The 19225-nt window shown below is 40.7% G+C and overlaps 1 protein-coding gene across 2 annotated transcripts in view; it reads right to left on the minus strand.

Annotated features, from left to right (window-relative positions):
• FEZ2 (fasciculation and elongation protein zeta 2) overlaps positions 1-19225 on the minus strand; it is a 43996-nt gene that overhangs the window by 7122 nt on the left and 17649 nt on the right. Inside the window, exon 6 of one of the 2 annotated variants that reach the window (XM_020910062.2) lies at positions 1823-1903. The exons of the other annotated variant lie outside the window; for it this stretch is intronic. Within the exon in view, the coding sequence (XP_020765721.2) occupies positions 1823-1903 (81 nt within the window). The remainder of the gene's footprint in view (positions 1-1822; positions 1904-19225) is intronic. 2 annotated transcript variants of the gene reach the window in all.

Genomic DNA, 19225 nt, shown 5'->3' on the forward strand with positions numbered 1-19225 from the left:
CAAAATAGTTCCCAGCAGTTAAATGATTGTTTCAGACCATTTTTTCCTGGTTGAACAATATAGTCACATGAGTAACTTGACAATTTTAAAAACACATTCCAGTTTTCTCCAAAAGCTAAAAAAGAAAAAATCAAGTAATTTTAGAGATGTATTACTGTTATTTTAAATTATTGTGTAAGTAGTTATAAATGCATAAAGGTATTAAAGGAAAAGAGAAAAGTGAAAGGAGAGATGGGCCTAATGAATAATGAAAATTCATGTCTGATATTGAGACAAACTATCTGGTTCACTACTATAAGGCTCACAAGTATCACTAATATTCTATAACTATGTCCCATGAAAGTATAATCTAAAAATCACTGTCCAGATTCTCTTCTGACCACTCCACCAAAAAAATGTACAGCTCAATGTATTCTGCATGTGTTTATCTAGAGATCCACTAGTTTGTTTGTTTTTAACTTGAAATCTCCAGGTGCACCCACTATTTAGCCCCAATCCTAACTCTCAGCTCTATTCCTAATCCTCTTTGAGCAATTTTATGCTATGCATAATCAAAAAACAAAACAGACTTGCTTAACAGTTACTGCTTACAATGAATTAGTCAATATTTAAGAAACTTAATTTCCATCATCTTTTTGGTGTAGGCCTCTCCAAGGTGATGCCCAGTTGTATAACCGAAAACTTCTTTGTAAAGAATACACAGGATGCCAGAAACATGTCTTCCTGGGGCATCACTAACAGCATGCATGTCAGGCCACTTGAAGGAGGACCAGGAAGCCACATGTTGGCACTCATGCTGTCTGACCACACTTTCAGGCCTTCCTGCCCCACTCCCACATGCTGGGTCAGTATGGAACCCACTCTGCCATTTTGTGGGTTTGAGAAAGGTGAGAGGCATTAGAATTTAAAAAAAAGAAAACCAACCATCTCTTAATGGAGCCCACTTCTGAGCTGCAAATGTCAGCGTGAAGAATTATTTAAAGTCGATTATTTCTCTTCCTGAGCAAAACAGAACTATCTGCAGTAAAAGCCTAGGCTCAAATGCCTTACTCGGATAAACTGCCTACAAGCTATACTCTACACTTTCCCAATCTTCACTTAAGAAGTAAAGAAGAGTTTTCTTTTTAATGTGAAGGTTTCAATTGTAAAAGGTAATACTAAGCACACTCAATATAGATGTATTGCCTATGCTCATGACATTCCTTATGTCATTATATTAAAAAAATTAATATAACTAACACTATAAATAACATTACACACTTTACTATATATTTATATCCATGTGTGATTTTATACTAATAATCTCTCATGCCTCATTCAGGGAACAATGGGGTTGACTGGCCACATGATACATCTTAAAAACACATAAATTTCATTTAAAAGTAGGTAAATTCTAGACAGTTTGACCTAGAACTATAGTCTAAATGATACCAACATCTGGCTTTCTTTCCCTCCAGATGAGATCTTGTTTCTTAAACATTCAGAAGTACAGTAGCATATTCTAGTTTAGTTATTTTCACAACTATATATTCTAGGCATGCAATTCATTAAATCAATACATTCATATCTACTTGTTTAAAAGAAAGAGTGAAAAATAGAGCTCTAAAACATGTACTAATAATGCATTTATTGTCCAATTTGAAAAACGCTTTATCCTAAAGGGAAATACTATGCTTTATCAAGGCTGTAAATATAATGAACTTTCATTTCTCTCTTTTAAGCAATAGTCTTAGTAAATTAGTAAGACTGCCAGCTTTCAGGACCTTAACTTACACAGTGAATGAAAAAGCAGAGAATGAGGAAAATAAGGATAACTGAGCACCTGTTTCTCTCCACCTGAATTTCCAAAGGTGTGGCGGAGGCCATTCTGAATGACATTTGAGATCCCTTCCATGCTGAAGCGCTAAAGGCAGCGATAAACGGCCCGGAAGAAAAGGACAGGGAAAGAAGTTCAGAGACTATTAGTAAGAACATACCACGATGACTTATGCGCCCGAGAGGCAAGCAGTTAGAAAATGCCATCAACTCATTCAGATAAAGCAGACAAAGTCATGCTGTTTTAAAATGCTTTTGCATCCATTTCTTTGGAAGTCAAATGCAAAAGCAACTATGTTTATGCTACTATATGTATGAAGATATGTCTTGAAGTAGCTGATCAATAAATCTGCTCCAATACAAACTCTGTAAGTTGTACAGGTATTTGTTTTATGCAAAATTTGTCACATGACTTTAAAGACACCTTTTGATATTGTTTACCTATATTTTTTCAAAAGTCTGAAAACTTAACACTAACAGTATGCATATTTTTCAATCTAAGTTTGCATATTTCTACTGTAGGCCTGGAGAACAGTACCATAACATTTGGCAAATGGAAATGCTGTTACTCAGAGCGTTGGTTATGGCTTCCCACTCACTCTGCAGGCCACCTGCCACTGCCTTGGTGCAGAAAATGTGAACTGGAGGAACGCATATGCTCTCTCTCCCTGGAGAGCAGAGTGGATCTCACGTGCCAGCACAGCCCCCTAAGATTTCCACCGACTTTTTCATTCTGCTTCTAGAAAACAATTCTCGCTTCTTTCTCCCAGCAACCTCCAAGACTTCCTAGAACTTGCTGTGCTGAAAAAGGAATATTGTTTCCCTACACTACTCATCTTGATGTGTAACCAGTCTACAAATTCATCAAGACAGTGGAAAGAGTCCGGGGCACCGCTGTGGCTGCTGAGTTAAAGGACTGTGATGGATCCTCTTACTGCATGACTAATCAAGGGGAAAGGCATTCTGAAGCGGAAGCTCAGTCCTGATTCACCAGATGGTTCCTTCCCCTGGAATTTTATAGGGGTGAGTTGTGTCAGTAAATACATCTGAGGTGTCAACATAAAGAATATTTTACTATGCCCTAAGGAGCAGAAAAAAAGAAGGCAATGGTCTCTACCCTCAAGAAACGCAAAGTGTAGCTCAGTGATTCCTAAGGCATGGTCCAGGGCCAAACCTACCTCCATCCCAGGAAGCCTGAAACCCTTTCAGGGGTCAAAGAGCTCAAAATTATTTTCTTAGAAATACTAAGATATAATTCTTACTCTCTCTCTCATGATTTAAAGTATTTCAAATGACAAACTGGATGCAGAAGCAGATTTGAGAATCTAGCTGTCTTTGATTAAATCAGGTATTAATGAGATTGGAAAAAATGCATAGCAATGCCATTTTTCTTAATCTTTTTACATAGTTATTTCTCATAAAAATTAAGCTATTTACATAAGCATGAATAACTTTCTTATTGATATTTTCCCCATTTTCCTATTGGTTTTTTACATGGATTTTTAAATGTCAGCTATGTGTATACACATATCCCCTCCTTTAATGGACTTCCCGCCACTCCCCAATACCCACCCCACCCCTGTAGATCATACCTACCCTGTAGGTATTTTTAAATGAGTTAATATGTTAAAATTTTCAGTTTTAACTTCTAATACAGTAAAAATCAATATAATCTTTATAAGCAAAAGGTCTTTGGAGTCTTCAGTGAATTTTAAGAGTATAAAGAAGTCCACACAACAAAAAGCTGAGAAATACCAAAAGGTTTCATCTTTGAAGCAGCTCACTGCCTTTATATCAATCACATACTCGATGGCGTTTCTGAAAATCCAAGTACCTTGTGTGAGTTTGTCCAACTACACCTCTCCTCCTGAAGCATCCTTCCCCACCCTGTCCTTCCAGGAGCTACATTTCACTTTGTCTCAGTAGGAATCAAATGTCTGGTTAAGACACCTCCACTAAACATGCTGTTAACTTTGCTGGCAGCATTAACTCTTCCTTTTGATGAATTAGGTTAGTGTTAAAGTGAAAGTCACTCAGTCGTGTCTGACTCTTTACAACCCCATGGATTATACAGTCCATGGAATTCTCTAGGCCAGAATATTGGAGTGGGTAGCCGTTCCCTTCTCCAGGGAATCTTCCCAATCCAGGAATCAAACCCAGGTCTCCCCCAACTGTAGGCAGATTCTTTATCAGCTGAGCCACAAAGGAAGCCCAAGAACACTGGAGTGGGTAGCCTATCCCTTCTCCAGCAAATCTTCCCAACCCAGGAATTGAACAGGGGTCTCCCGCATTGCAGGCAGATTCTTTACCAGTTCAGCTATCAGGGAAGGTTAGTATTAACACCTCCAGATAACCATACCTGTAGATTTCTCACACTATCATATAATTTGTTCACATTTTTTTTAAACAGATTATCAAAAGAAAGGACTTCTTAGGATCCAGCGTCTATGATAAAACTCTTTTCAAATAAATTATGTCTATCAAATGTAGACATACGTTCAAATGTTCCTTTCAAAAGCAACAAAGAGAAAAAAAATACTTAAATTTTCTATATTAGTTCATTCTATTACCTATAGGCATGTTAAAGTCAGATAGAAATTCAGAAAACCTCAAGCAAGATAAAACATTTTAGAATCACTGTATCAGAAAACTAAGGTATACTTCACATTTGAACAGAGCATTCTAAAAACACCATCTTGGGACTTCCCTAGTGGTCCAGTGGTTAAGGATATGCCTGCCAAGGCAGGCAACATGAGTTCGATCTCGGGCCCTAGAACTAAGATTTCACATACCACAAGACAACTAAGCCTGCATGCCCCAGAGCCCATGCTCCGCAACAAGAGAAGCCACCAGAATAAAACTGCTCTTCGCAACTAGAGAAAGCCCACGTGCAGCAACAAAGACCCAACATAGCCCAAATGAAATAAATAAATGAAATTTAAAAATAAAAACACAGTCTTTACTTTTCCAATTGGAAACCTAATTTCCATCCCTTGGCAGGAGGTGGAAGGGGGGAGTTAGTTTATGCAAATTTTTAAATTCTTAAACTAAGTTAAATCTATTAAATGTCCAGTTTTGGATATTACTGAGCCATTTCAACTGCCAACAGCCTGCATTATCTATGAAAGATGGTTTTCCTGCAACCAGGTTGAGTGAAAGTGAATGAAAGTGCAACCACGTGAAGTCACAGTAACTTAAGAAAATACAAAAATAACAGCTGATCCTGGCCAAAGAAGTTTAAAGAAACTCCCTATAGAACCTTTGCCCTCGTGGCTGATGGCAGCTGTCAGTAACTGTGGGCCATTAGGCCCCAGCAGATCTTGACCAAGCAGGCAACATCATGGCCAGTAAGGTTCTACTGGGAAAATGACAGAACAAGAAAAATCAGAACATTCAGGGGAAGCACAAAGAAACCGTCTAAAAGATATGCTTCCCCAACTCCAGCTGCCATCAACCCTCACCTCCCCAGGAGCCACTGAGGAACAATCTCTCCCTTGACCGCATGTTCAGACTCCACCTCTCCGCGAGCCCCTTCCCGCTGCTGTGCACGCCTGCTCCGTTGTGCCGGACCCTTTGCGACCACGTGGACTGCAGCCCACCAGGCTCCTCTGCCCATGGGATTCTCCAGGCAAGAATACTGGGGTGGGTTGCCATTCCCTTCTCCAGGGGATCTTCCTGACCCAGGAATCAAACTGGAGTTCCCAGTGTCTCCTCCATTAGTAGGTGGATTCCCACTATTACCACCTTTAAATTCTCAAACCCTCAACCCCTCTTTCCCTGAGGTTTCTAGAAACAACTCTTCCCAGCATCATTTCTTTGATGCCGAAGGCTGCAGACACCCTTCAGATCCCTCGGAGACATTCAGTAATTTCTCCTCCTTCCCTGGGTTTCTAGATACCATGCTCTCCCAGGGTCCCCCTGTCTCTGGGTTGCTTCTTCTAGAAGCCTCTTTCTCTGCTCACCTCTTATTTACTGGCGTCTCCCCAGACCTGTGTCCCTGTCTTTCTTCTCATGCACACTCTGCTTTTCCCACTTCAACTTCTGCCTCTGTAGATCCACCTCTCCACTATACCAAGTGCTTAAACACAGTCTGGCACAAAGGAAGGACTTGAGAAACACTAGCTGCCTTTATTATGATCTCCTTCCTGGGTTTCTGTTTAGTGGCCTATTGGACATCTGTACTTAAACATTCCAAAAAAACACATCATACCCAAGACCAAATTCATCTTCCTCTCCCCTACCAAAAAGTGTTTTTACTAAAAGCCTATTTCTCCCTCAGTGTTCTATACCTCTCTCCTTCATTTATTCATTCTTTCAAAAAATATACGGAGCCACATATTATTCCAAGTATTAAGAATTCAAAGTGAACACATCAGACAAGGTCCCTCGCCCCCTTGTGACCTGACATTCCAGGCTAAGAGGAGCAGGAAAAATTAACACAATAAAGGAACCAGATGATGGCAGATAATGCACACCCTGCCAATAGCTACAACAATTAAAAACTGGATGCCTGCTTTATACTGAGAGCTCAGAGAAAAGTTCTCCTAGGAGGTGACATGTGAGCTGAGACATGAATTATACACCCAGAGATGAGCTACAAAGGACAACGGACAGGAGAGCCTCTCAAAGCCAAACCAAAAGGGGTCCTGTTACCCTCTCCAGCAGGATGTGAAACCGTGCTAATGAGTGTTTCCATTCTCCCTTCCCTCCATAAGAAGGCGTTACTGCACTGGCCCTGTCCTCTCTCCATCCATGTGTGCTGGAGGTGCTGGAAGGGGAGGCTCACTCTGTGCCCAAGCGGCTGCACCTTCCAGAGAGGATGGGAAGGACAGACATCGCCCAAGGGCTCTGCCTGCTGCAGTTACTGTTGAATAGACCTGCATGTCTCCCTTCAGGGAAGATAAAACACGTGTTGTGTCCATGCCACCGCAAGGCAGAAATCAACGACCCGACCCTGGTTCCTCCCTTCCCAGTGTCCCGATAGATCCGAGCCCCTTAAGATCTCTGAAATTCAGCTATTCTCCCATCTCTGTCACTTCCTTGACTCACTTCTTACTCGATGACGGCAACAGCCCCCAAATCAGCTCCGTAGCTCTAGCTGTCTCCTTCCAGTCAATGCTCCTTGAAACACTGAAGTCACCCTTCCAAGAGACAAATCTGAACATGAAACCAGCAACTTAAACCTCCCCTGGGCTTCCTATAGCTTCTAAATAAGGACCAAATGCTGTAGTGTAGCATTCAAAGCCCTCCATTCTCTGGCTTCCACTTTGCTATTCCTCTTTTTCTTGATTTACCTCTCCCTCAACTTCTAGCCATAATGAACAAGCTTCAGTCCCCAGGGGCTCCTGTCACCTCCTCCAGGGCGTGGTCCACACCGCCCCCTCTGCCCAGTCTGCCTGCCCTTCCTCGCCTCCCCTGTCCTCGGGACTGAGCTCAGACCTCTAAACCCAAAGACGAGTGACAATAAAGCATACCGCCTCGACCGCAGGGCAGCACCGGGCACAGGAGGCACTAGAAACATGGACGCTGCTTTGAACACAGCAATCGGCTCCCTATCCCTGGGTTCTCCCCCTTGACACTGCTGACACTAGGCTCAGATACGTGATTCTTTGCCGTGAGAGCGGTCCTGTGGACTGCACGATGTTGAGTGGCATCTCTAGCCTCTACTCAGCAGGATGCCCCAGGACACCACCCCCCATCCCTCCAAGCTGTGACAATGACAAACATTTTCAGACTTGCCTGATGTCTCCTGGTGGGGGTAGGGGGGCGGGGGGAGCAGCACCCGAACTGGCCTGATTGAGAAACACTGCATGCGCATTGGATGGTTTGTCATCAGATCCCCAGCCCACAGGCAGCATGCCCCTAGAGGCCAGGGTTTACTCTGCATCCTTAATACCCATGCCTGGCACATAATTAGAGATCAATATGCTACTGCTAAGTCTCTTCAGTCATGCCCGTTTCTATGCGATCCTATAGACGGCAGCCCACCAGGCTCCTCTGTCCCTGGGATTCTGCAGGCAAGAGTAATGGAGTGGGTTGCCATTTCCTTCTCCAAAATGGGGGCAATAGAATCTAATCACCCATGACAAAACAGCCCACTGACCAACTCTCTGATGCAAGATCAATGCAACTTCAACATTTCATGGAGTTTCATGATGACCAGCTATCCAAACTCTTAGGTTTTAGTAGGATTCAAAATCCTTTTCCTCTTAGCTCTTTTTGCTCATTCTCGTTTGCACACATTTGCCAAACTTTGGTTGGTTGTTGGGGTCCAGTGGAAGAATTCCCATTCTGCCTCGTAGCTTCTCCTTTAGGGACTTGGGAAAGGAAAGTAGTGCAGTTCTTTCTGGCCATCTGCCAGGCGTGGGACCCCAGCCTTCTTGGGGTAAGTTCGACTGGCAATTTTAAAGAACTCTTCCACAGCATCAAGTGCAATGAGATGGTCCATAACAAAGAGATATCTCTCCGAGAGCTCCCAACTGGTTGGGAAAATACTGGTCTCTTCCGCCAGTCTCAACAGTATTTCCTGAGCTCTCCTTGTGTTTTTAGAATCACTGATGGTGCTCAGTTTTGTCACTGACGGCAAAGAGTCTGCTTCTCTTTGAAAACCTAAATCTTCCAAAATGCGTTTCCATTCACTTCTCACTTCACTTTGAATCTGTCGTGGGGTGCAGATAATATATGTTTGTCTAATAGCCCTAAATGAAAAGATATAAGTTTTATTTGCCACTCAGATGAACCTTGAAGGAATTATGCTAAGTGAAGTCAGTCTTTCTCTAAGACAAATACCATATGATCTCACCTATATAGGAATCTTAAAAAAAAAAAAAAAAAAACCTGAACGAATAGAAAAAGAGATCAGACCTGTGATTACAGAGGTGGAGGACGAGGGGAGAGGGGACTGGAGAAAAGTGGTCAATAGGTATAAACTTCCAGCTGTGAGATAACAAAAGCACTAGTGATGTAATTCACAACATGGTGATTTTACTTAACACTGTCATGGGATATATGAGAGTAAATCCTAGCAAACATGAAAACCTTTTTTTCACTTTACTCTCCTTTTACTGTATCTACATGAGAAGATAGATGCTAGCTAATCTTATTGTAATCATTTCACCACAAACATAAATCAAACCTTCATGCTGTATACCTTAGCCTTACACAGCAATGTATGGCATTTATTTCTCAATTAAAGGAAAAAAATGATTTTTTAAAAAGTGGGGATGAGGCACAAGATCTAAAGAAAAAAAGTGCAGAAAGAAAAAAGAAAGTTTTGGTCAGGTTTAGTTTTCATAAATTCACTCCATCTCACAGTCTTTAAGTAGAAAAACAGTATCAGAGACACCTTCATGCCCACGAAGCACAAGGCCATTCTCCCGCACACAGGGGCACCTAATGGACCGTCACTGGCTTCAACTGCAAAATTTTCAGCGATTACTCTACCAGTGAAATACTTCCAGGTTTTTTTTTTTTTATGGAACCAGGAATCACACCTTTATCAAAAGCATTTGGAATCAGAAAATTTTTCAACAGTCTTCTTGGATAGAAAAATGTTGGACTAGAAATCAGAGATCGGGCTTCTGCCCAGCTTTGCCACTAATAATGTGACATGACAGCAGTCCCTGAGCCTACAAAGGCCCGTCTCCTCATCTGTGAAATGGAGGATTAAAGATGTCATTTTTAAAGGTCTTATTTGTAACTTCCAAGAATCTACAAGTTAACTCGACCAAGAGAATACATGATTTTTTAAGAAGGCAAGTCAAAGCCATGCACATGCACATACGCATGGACAGCGAACAGTACAAAACTAAAAGTCACACAAGGCTGTGATGCAAGCTCTCCCAGTGACAGAACTGCCCAGCCAGATGACACATTCAGAACCATCAACTCCAACGGCTTCCGTTTTCTTCTGCAGACACAAGTACATTTTGGAGATAAAGACTAGGTCTTTAGGTTCTGTATTCCCATGATATGTCCTGCGCCTGTGTCACGGCAAGCATTTATAAACGTCTGCTAAGCCGAAGATGCAACACCTAAGACCACTCTTAGAGCCTCAGATAACCATGGCAGGAGGCCTCTTGATTTCTAGAAGGACAAAAACTTTTTTTTAAACAAGTTAAAAGGCAAACGTAATCTAAGGGTGAACAGAAGAAAGACGATATGACAAGATATAAGGTTATTTGTCAAAGGAGTGAACGGTGGAGTTCTGAAGAGCCTGAGAGATCAACATGAGATCAATAAGTAAGATAAATCATCTAGTTGGCGTGGTTTGTAAAACAGTGGAGTGACGAACAAATCCGAAACCCCTAGGATAATGAAAGAGTAGCAAGTAGAAGATTAATGAACAGGAATGGAGAGACTACTGCCAAGACAAGAAGGAACAGGGAAAGAGCCCCCACAGAGCGCACAACACACTATGCTTTACGGCTGCCCGAAAATTCCAAAAAACAATACACCCTCCTGGAAGGCAAAATGAATTTTGAAAAAGATAAAACCTCAGAGGCAGATTAACTTTACTTTTGAGTAAAACATCACCTCATTTAGGAACACTGCATTCATAAGCTTAAGAGCAGATGGGGTGTTATTAGGTACTTACGGTACTTAACTGGGCCAGTGAGAAGACTTTCTCTATGCTTAAATTTTAAAAGTAGGAAGAGGGAGGAGGAGAGAGATGGGAGGAAGGGGGAAGAGAAATGAAAAGAGGGAAGAAGAGAGGCATTTCTCTGTTGAACATTTCTCAGATGAAAGTGCAAAAGCCATGTCAAAGTATGACAGAAGTTAAGTCTCAAGGTTACAAATGTTTGGTGAAACAAAGGACATTCAATAAAGGGCTGTTACCATTCAATTAAAATAAACAACAGCAGTGTTAAGTACGTCAAAAATGCCTCCATGTGATCCACCATTTCTAGATTGGAAGGACCCGAACTTTCAAAGTGAAGAAGCTGGTGAAGGTTCTGTGAGTCTAAAATTATTTTGTAATCGATCCACCACATCTTAATGAAGGTGTTAATAGTTCTGTAAAAGGCCCTTCTCAGAATGGAAATTTTGACGGGAGCCCATTTATAAGCAGGAAAATGATTAAGCGTTACAGTATTCACTTTATTGTTCCCCTCACCGCTGACAAAGTGCCAAAGTGACAAGGCAAGGACGGGAGAAGGGCTTTACGGAGTTCAGGGCCTCGGTCACACGGTTTACCCTGAGAAACTCACGATGGCCTCGTGACCGCTTCCTTCCTTGGCGTGAGTATGTACTAAAGTTTCAAAGTCAGTCATTCTCTGGAAATTTTTCTCAGACGAAAACAGGAGCAACAAAGTGTAAACAAGATATAGAAGGTCTTTTTTAAAAAACCTGTAAAAAGCTAAAAGACAAAGAAATGAGCCAAGCCCTCCAGGCCCATCCACATCACCCTGCGCAGCTCAGAACTGGAGAACCCAGAGCCACAGGAGGCCACCTCCGTACAGCCTTGTACATCTGCGCCCGACGCACACCGGTTCTGTGAGCCGAGGCCTCTGCTGAGCTCCCGCTCACCCGTTTAAGAAACGGCAGCAACGTGGCTCAAGAATCCATCTGCAATGCTAGAGACGTGGCTTTGATCCCTGGGTCTGGGAAGATCCCCTGAAAGAGGAAACAGGAACCCTCTCCGGTATTCTCGCCTGGAGAATCCCATGGACAGAGGAGCCTAGCAGGCTACAGTCCACGGGGTCACAGAGTCCGACATGACTGAGCACATCAGCACAGCAATAGCATCTACTTTACTGGGTTGTTGTGAGGAGTAAATAAAATACTCCATGGGAAGCACTTAGCGTGTCCAGCAAACATAAATGTTCAAAAATGTTTGTGCTGTATTCCCCTTTAAAAGCTAGAACAATTTAGGAGAAAAAAAAAAAAAAAGGCTAGAACAACCTATGGGAAATAACTCCCAAAGAGAAATAACCATACATTTCTACTTTCTTTCTACTAGTCTCCCAAACAGTAAACAAGTGTATTTCAAGTTCTCCTCATATAAATAAAATAGCAACAGAAATAACCACCCTGATTATAGTCTCCAGCTTAAAAAGGACTGAAGACAACACAAAGAACAGATACTACTGTCTGAGACTGAGTCAGCCAGAATACTTGAACAGAAAACAAGTAACACTTTTAGGTAATTCAAGGTCTTTCTGAACAATAAAAACAGCTAGACGCCACATAAACTGAAAAGCAACATGGAATCAAATACAGCACTGTGGTCTGTTAATTCTTTTCCAGAGTCTTAAACCAGCTCATTCTCCGCACAGTATATCACCAGCTTAACTCATTTCACAGAAAGCAGGATCCAAGACAGAGAAAAACCAAACTAACCCAGAGGTCAGGAAATTCAGACTATTCCTGCTACCAAATTTTGTTAGCTTTTCTCTTAAGCTGACACCTCACCTGACACCCAGTGGCACAGACCTCTATATCAGGAAAGCCTTAAAAATCTAAATATCAAAGCTCAATAACAGGAAAAAAGTTTGGGAGAAGCAATTAAGAAATGCTTTTCACCTATTTCTGACTCTTATTCTAATCCATGCTCTAACTTCATTAATATTCTTTATACTCAAAGTTCAGAAGAAAGTGAAATTCAAACATAATTACTGTTCTTTATAAATCACATCATCTGTAATAGCTTAAGTGACATGATTTTCAAATATTAATTTACAGAACAGTGGTTAATTTTTTAGTTCGAATTCTCAAAATAATCAAAATACAAAACATGAGAAAAGCATAGAACTGAAAGCAACAGTTAAATGTTAAAAAAAAAAGAATATGCAAATGATTAGTAAGCTATTACCTAAGATGTAAAAATTGATCTTGCTTGTTTTGACACTTCCTCAAATCAAATAATTTTAATGTGATTATAAATCAGTTATAAATGCAAACTCTACCCAAAAATAATTTTTTAAAGATCCAAGTTAGAAAATGAGTTAGACCAAAGCAGATAAATATTTAAATACATCTTAAATATTGAACTACTATTTTATAAATTCGCTCTCAAAGCAGAAAGATGGGATATGAATAGGAGTAAATGGACTAGCATCAATTTAATTGCTTGTATTTGAAGATCTTTTAAAAATTTTATGTAATTTAATCTTAATATGGTAATTAGGTATTGGCAAGCATTTTCAAAGCTACTAAGCTAGAGTAAAATAATTAACCCTGGCAGATTTATGAACTCTTTTCTGATACTTCTGGATACTCTAAATATATAGTAAGTTCACAGTTTCCTGGCACATTATGGCTTTTACTTGAATTTGTATTATGTTAACAACTGTAAACCTCTCCAAGACAAAAAGGGGCCAAGAATAGAATCCTGAGAAAAGCACGATCCGAAAGGATATACGCACCCCAGTGTTCACTGCAGCACTGTTTACAACAGCCAGGGCATGGGAGCAATGTAAATGTCCATCGACAGAGGAATGGATAAAGAAGATGTGGTACAGTGGAATATTACTCAGCCATTAAAAAGAATGAAATGCCATCTGCAGCAACATGGATGGACCAAGAGTGTCATACTGACATTAAGAAATGACTTCATTCACATGCACTGGGGTGCATATATACTTTGGGGTCACATTTATATAAATGAACTTACCTGCAGAACAAAAATCATACTCACGGAACAAGCTTACGGTCAGGGCAAAGGACTGGGGGAAGGGACATTAGGGGGTTTAAGATGGACATGTGTACACTTCTATATTTAAAATGGATAACCAACAAAGACCTACTGTATAGCTCAAGGAGCTCTGCTCAATTTCATATGGCAGCCTGGATAAGGGGGGAATTTGGGGGAGAATGGAAACGTGTTATCTACGACTGAATCCCTTCACAGTTCACCTGAAACTATCACAACATTATTAATCAGCTATACTCCAATACAAAATAAAAAGTTTAAAATAAATAAAAATGAATAGACTCCTAATTTTTACTACGGTAACTGCTATTGAAAGTTCACTATTACAGTCAGACACCAAAAAACCACTGCAGAAAACAAACAGTACATAATAGTAAGATAGCAAAAACTATCTCTAGATAACATTTCTCCAGGCAATAAAAGTCAAAGAAAAAGTGTCTTAGTTGTGTCCGACTGTTTGTGACCCCATAGGCTATACAGTCCATGGAATTCTCTAGGCCAGAATACTGGAATGGGTAGCAGTTCCCTTCTCCAGGGGATCTTCCCAACCCAGGGATCGAAACGAAGCCTCCCACATTGCAGACGGATTCTTTACCAGCCAAGCCACCAGTGAATACTGCCTTCCAAAATACAAATTTGTTCCATATCTAAAATAATTTTTAATTCATAGGTGTGAATTATTAAAATAATAAATATGACATGACTAAGTTTCTCTCCACCCTATAATGACTTTCCATTTTATGCCTAATGCTAATTTTTAGGAATATTCTTTGCAATATATAAATGCAGAGAAGTACTATAAAATATCACCAACAAACTATTGTTGAAAATGTGTTAATATTTACATTCAAGTATGTGTATGGAGCTGACTTTATCCTCTCAACTACCATTACCTGAAGAAGAAACAGCCCTTTCACGCCTTCTCTACTACTCTCTTTAAACTACCTTTTATCACTGTGTATAAACACAGTGTGCTCAACAAACTGTATTTTTTTTTTCATTTGTCCCCTAGTCTGGAGACAACTGGTTTACTTGCTGGCTCTCTTCACTTAGTTAATGGGAATCTGGGATCAAACCAGTCAACCTTAAAGGAAAATCAACCCTGAATATTCACTGGAAGGACTGATACTGAAGCTGAAGCTCCTATACTTTGGCCACCTGATGTGAAAAGCTGACTCACTGGAAAAGACCCTGATGCTGGGAAAGACTGAGGGCAGGAGGAGAAGGGGAAGACAGAGGATGAGACGGTTGGATGGCATCACCGACTCAGTGGACATGAGTGTGAGCAAACTCTGAGAAACAGTGAAGGACAGGGAAGCCTGGTGTGCTGCAGCCCCTGGGGTCAGAGAGTCGGACACAACTGAGCAACTGGGAATCTGACACACGCAGCACAAAGGTCTGCTACTAGGTGGGACCCCTGGCAAGTGACTTGGAGAGGGACAGTATCACCATCTGTGGGCATAACGCAGGCTGCTGGAGGGGCCCTGATGAAAGGAATAACTCGACACACTCTGAGATTAAAATAAGGCTATGTTTTATAGTAAATTTTAGTCACAATACAGTGATCTTTTATCTACACACTCACTTAAAAGAGGCTTACATTTTTTCCTTCTAATTTTTAATTTTATCAAATTTTAGTCTAAATCAGGGATTGGAAAACTTTTCCATAAAGGGCTAGATAGTAGATATTTTGGATTTGCAGCCCATACAGTCTCTGTCACAACTATTCAACTCTGTACTTATAACACCAAAGAAGTCATAGACCACGTGTAAATGAAAGAACATAGATATGTTCCAATAAAACTTTATTTATAAAACAGGCAGAGGGTTGATTTGGCCTTTAGCCAATAGTTTGCTTTGCCAATCCCTGGGCTAAATTATCTTAGCAAATGTAAACTTTTAAAATTCCAAATTAAAAAGGAACAACAGAAACACAGGTCCTTGTTATTTAAAGAGCACCAAATTCAAGTAGTTATGCCAATTCCTTCTAGGCTTTATTGCCTGCACAAATTAGAAAAACTTCAGAATAATATAATAGTAGCTGTCTGATGAAAGTGAAAGAGGAGAGTGAAAAACTTGGCTTAAAGCTCAACATTCAGAAAACTATGATCATAGCATCTGGTCCCATCACTTCATGGCAAATAGATGGGGAAACAGTGTAAACAGTGTCAGACTTTATTTTGGGGGGTTCCAAAACCACTGCAGATGGTGACTGAAGCCATGAAATTAAAAGACACTTACTCCTTGGAAGGAAAGTTATGACCAACCTAGACAGCATATTAAAAAGCAGAGACATTACTTTGCCAACAAAGGTCCGTCTAGTCAAGGCTACGGTTTTTCCAGTGGTCATGTATGGATGTGAGAGTTGGACTGTGAAGAAAGATGAGCGCCAAAGAATTGATGCTTTTGAACTGCGGTGTTGGAGAAGACTCTTGAGAGTCCCTTGGACTGCAAGGAGATTCAACCAATCCATCCTAAAGGAGATCAGTCCTGGGTGTTCATTGGAAGGACTGATGCTGAAGCTGAAACTCCAATACTTTGGCCACCTCATGCAAAGAGTTGACTCGTTGGAAAAGACCCTGATGCTGGGAGGGATTGGGGGCAGGAGGAGAAGGGGACGACAGAGGATGAGATGGCTGGATGGCGTCACCGACTCAACGGACATCAGTTTGAGTAAACTCCGGGAGTTGGTGATGGACAGGGAGGCCTGGCGTGCTGCGATTCATGGGGTCGCAAAGAGCTGGACATGACTGAGCAACTGAACTGAAATTAAAATAAATTCCTCTTAAAGTCAGTTTTGGTCAAGATTAAATGAAAAATTAATACTGGGGCATTTCTGCATGTAAAAGAGAAATAAAATCGATTGACTGTTAGTCAAAATATGAGCTAAGTGAGTCATACAGACAGATGGAGCAATGCATCTGTGAAATAAAAATATACACAAAAAAGAGTATCTATCATCCAAGCCCTAGCTCCTCCTCAACCTTAAGCAGTTTTCTCTCCAACACCAAAAGTAATAAATTAGGGTAATATGATTCCTTTTACAATGGAGTCACTGATGACTACTATCCCAGAAACTTTCAGAATAAGCTTCTCTGGGATGGACTGAAACAATTATATTGGGTTGGTCACAGAGTCCGGCTTACAGAAACCCTGGATGAAGTCTCCGGACAACCCAGTATATTTTTGCTGGCGGTGAGAGCAACACACTAGAACTCTCAAAAGTTCAGTGCAATATGGACAACAGAAAAGATACTGTATACATTCCCATCTTCTCAGACCTAGACTTTGAATAAGAAACCTTGCACATGACTTGTAATTGACAAACACTGGATTCTGAAGGAGGAAGAACATCCATTTTAGGCAGGTAAACACTAATGTCTTTACAACTTCAGACACCTCCAGATGACAACCACCACTAAATTACTTTAATCTCTTAAATTACTAATGTAAAGACAGCTGGTGTACTTCAACCTGTTCTTGTACTCCCATAAACAGCCACTGAAATTCAATGACCTGTGAATCTACTTGATATAAGCAGAAGACTGGCATCCCAAAAATCCCTGACAGAACAATAATTCAAAGCACAAATCCAAATCCTGAGATTCCATCCTCTTTATTGTGAAGTTTCAACTTAACAAATATGTATTAAGTGACAAATTAGGTGCAGTGCTAGGGAAACAATGTGAGTGAGTCTTTGCAAAGACTGCACTCCTTCCTAAGGAAAGACTTAAGCAACTGATTACCAGAGAGTATGGTACTAGGACAGCAGAAGTATGTGTACCCTCAACTCAAATGTGACACAATAGGCAACTTACAAAAGAATACAAACAGTCAATAAATTAAACCATTATTTGCCTATTGGATCAGTATATATGAGAAGGCTAATAATAACCATCATACGTTGGGGGTTTGGGGAAATGGCCACTCAACTTATGCTGTTACTGGGTAACACTTATGTAGGACAATTTGAAAAGATGGTTGCTTAAAACTGTGTATTTTTGACCTAAAAATTGCACTGCTTTTGGTGAATGGGGAGACTATAGTTTCGCTATAGTCAAAAGAAATGTATAAGGAATAAGTTCACCTTTGGGAAAAACAGTGAGTTCAGTCTGATAAGATAAATTCCTGATGCCCACAAGATATTCAGGGAGAAATGTCTAGTAAACAGCTGAACATATAACAACTACCATTTACTCAGGATATATGCTACTCTTACACACATCATAATTTCACCTAATCTTTCCAAAATTCAAAGGGGTATGTACCCAGGGGCAGGATCAGGATTCAAACAGAGCTCTTAACCCAAAGTTCTTAACAAATATGCTATTCAGCCTCAATGTTTGGTACCTGGAAGACAGATCCAAGGCAGAAATACAGATTTGCAACAAAAAAAAATTTTTTTTTTTTTTTTTCTATTTATTCATCAGAAATTTATTGAGGACCTAATGTGGGACCTAGGAATATATTAAATAAAGTTACATTTTCTATCCACAGGGAACCATAACAGACACAGACGTGAAAACAAAAAATTACAATATGGCATCCCATTACTAACAGCAACAGCTAAGGGGAATACTACTAACCCCAGAAGGAGAGGACTGTCAATTTTGCATTGGAGGAAGAGTCATCAAGAAAAGGTCTAAGAAAGGAAGACAATGCCTGACTATGATTTTGAATAATGAGTTAGAAAAAAAAAGAGCGAGAGAGGAAAAGAAATCTCCCAAGAGGACAGTGGAAGCAGTAAAGGAAGGAAGGCAGAAAAAAGCAGTGGCACAAATGGTCACGCCACAGCCCAACACAACACAGTCAGTTCAAAGAAATGCACGTGGGCCACCAAACCCATTAACAGTGCCCTTCAACCATTCCAATCTCTACTCCCCACTCCTGCTTTTCCAGATGTTGAATAGGATAGAGGAAATAAAATCTCTGACTCTATTAAATGATGCTCTAGAATTGATGCTTTTGAACTGAGGTGTTGGTGAAGACTCTTGAGAGTCCCTTGGACTGCAAGGAGATCCAACCAGTCCATCCTAAAGGAAATCAACCCTGAATATTCATTGGAAGGACTGATGCTGAAGCTGAAGCTCCAATACTTTGGCCACCTGATGCACAGAACTGACTCACTGGAAAAGACCGTGATGCTGGGAAAGATTGAAGGCAAGAGGAGAAGGGGGACAACAGAGAATGAGATGGTTGGATGGAATCACCAACTCAATGGACATGAGTCTGAGCAAGCTTCAGGAGTTGGTGACAGACAGGGAAGGCTGGTGTGCTGCAGTCCATAGGGTTGCAAAGAGTCGGACACAACTGAGCGACTGAACTGAACTGACTCTATCAAGTCTCATTAGCCAAGAAGAAGATGTACTCTTCCAACATCTCCTCTGAACAGGGAGCTAAAGAGGGACAGGACAGCCTGCCCAGTCCACCAGAAGGAGCAAGAGACATGTCACTACCACATTGGAAACAGCTCCCCACAGCACTGCTAGCAACTGCCTCAACCAAGCTTTTCCTCTTCTTGATGGAATCTGTTACTACCTGAAGTTACAAGGTCTAGTCATGCTTTTCTGTGTGTAGTGCCTGTCTCCCTTGTTAAAATATAAGCTCCAAGAGGCCAGAGGCCTTACCTGTCTCATTCACCACTGTATCTTCAACAGTACCTGGCACAAGAAAGATACTCTGCAAATGTTTACTGAATGGTTTTATCTTATTCAACATGTAACAGAATCACTTTAAAAACTAAATCAACATTTCACT

The sequence above is a fragment of the Odocoileus virginianus genome, chromosome 2, assembly GCF_023699985.2.
Source record: "Odocoileus virginianus isolate 20LAN1187 ecotype Illinois chromosome 2, Ovbor_1.2, whole genome shotgun sequence".
Lineage (NCBI taxonomy): Eukaryota > Metazoa > Chordata > Mammalia > Artiodactyla > Cervidae > Odocoileus > Odocoileus virginianus.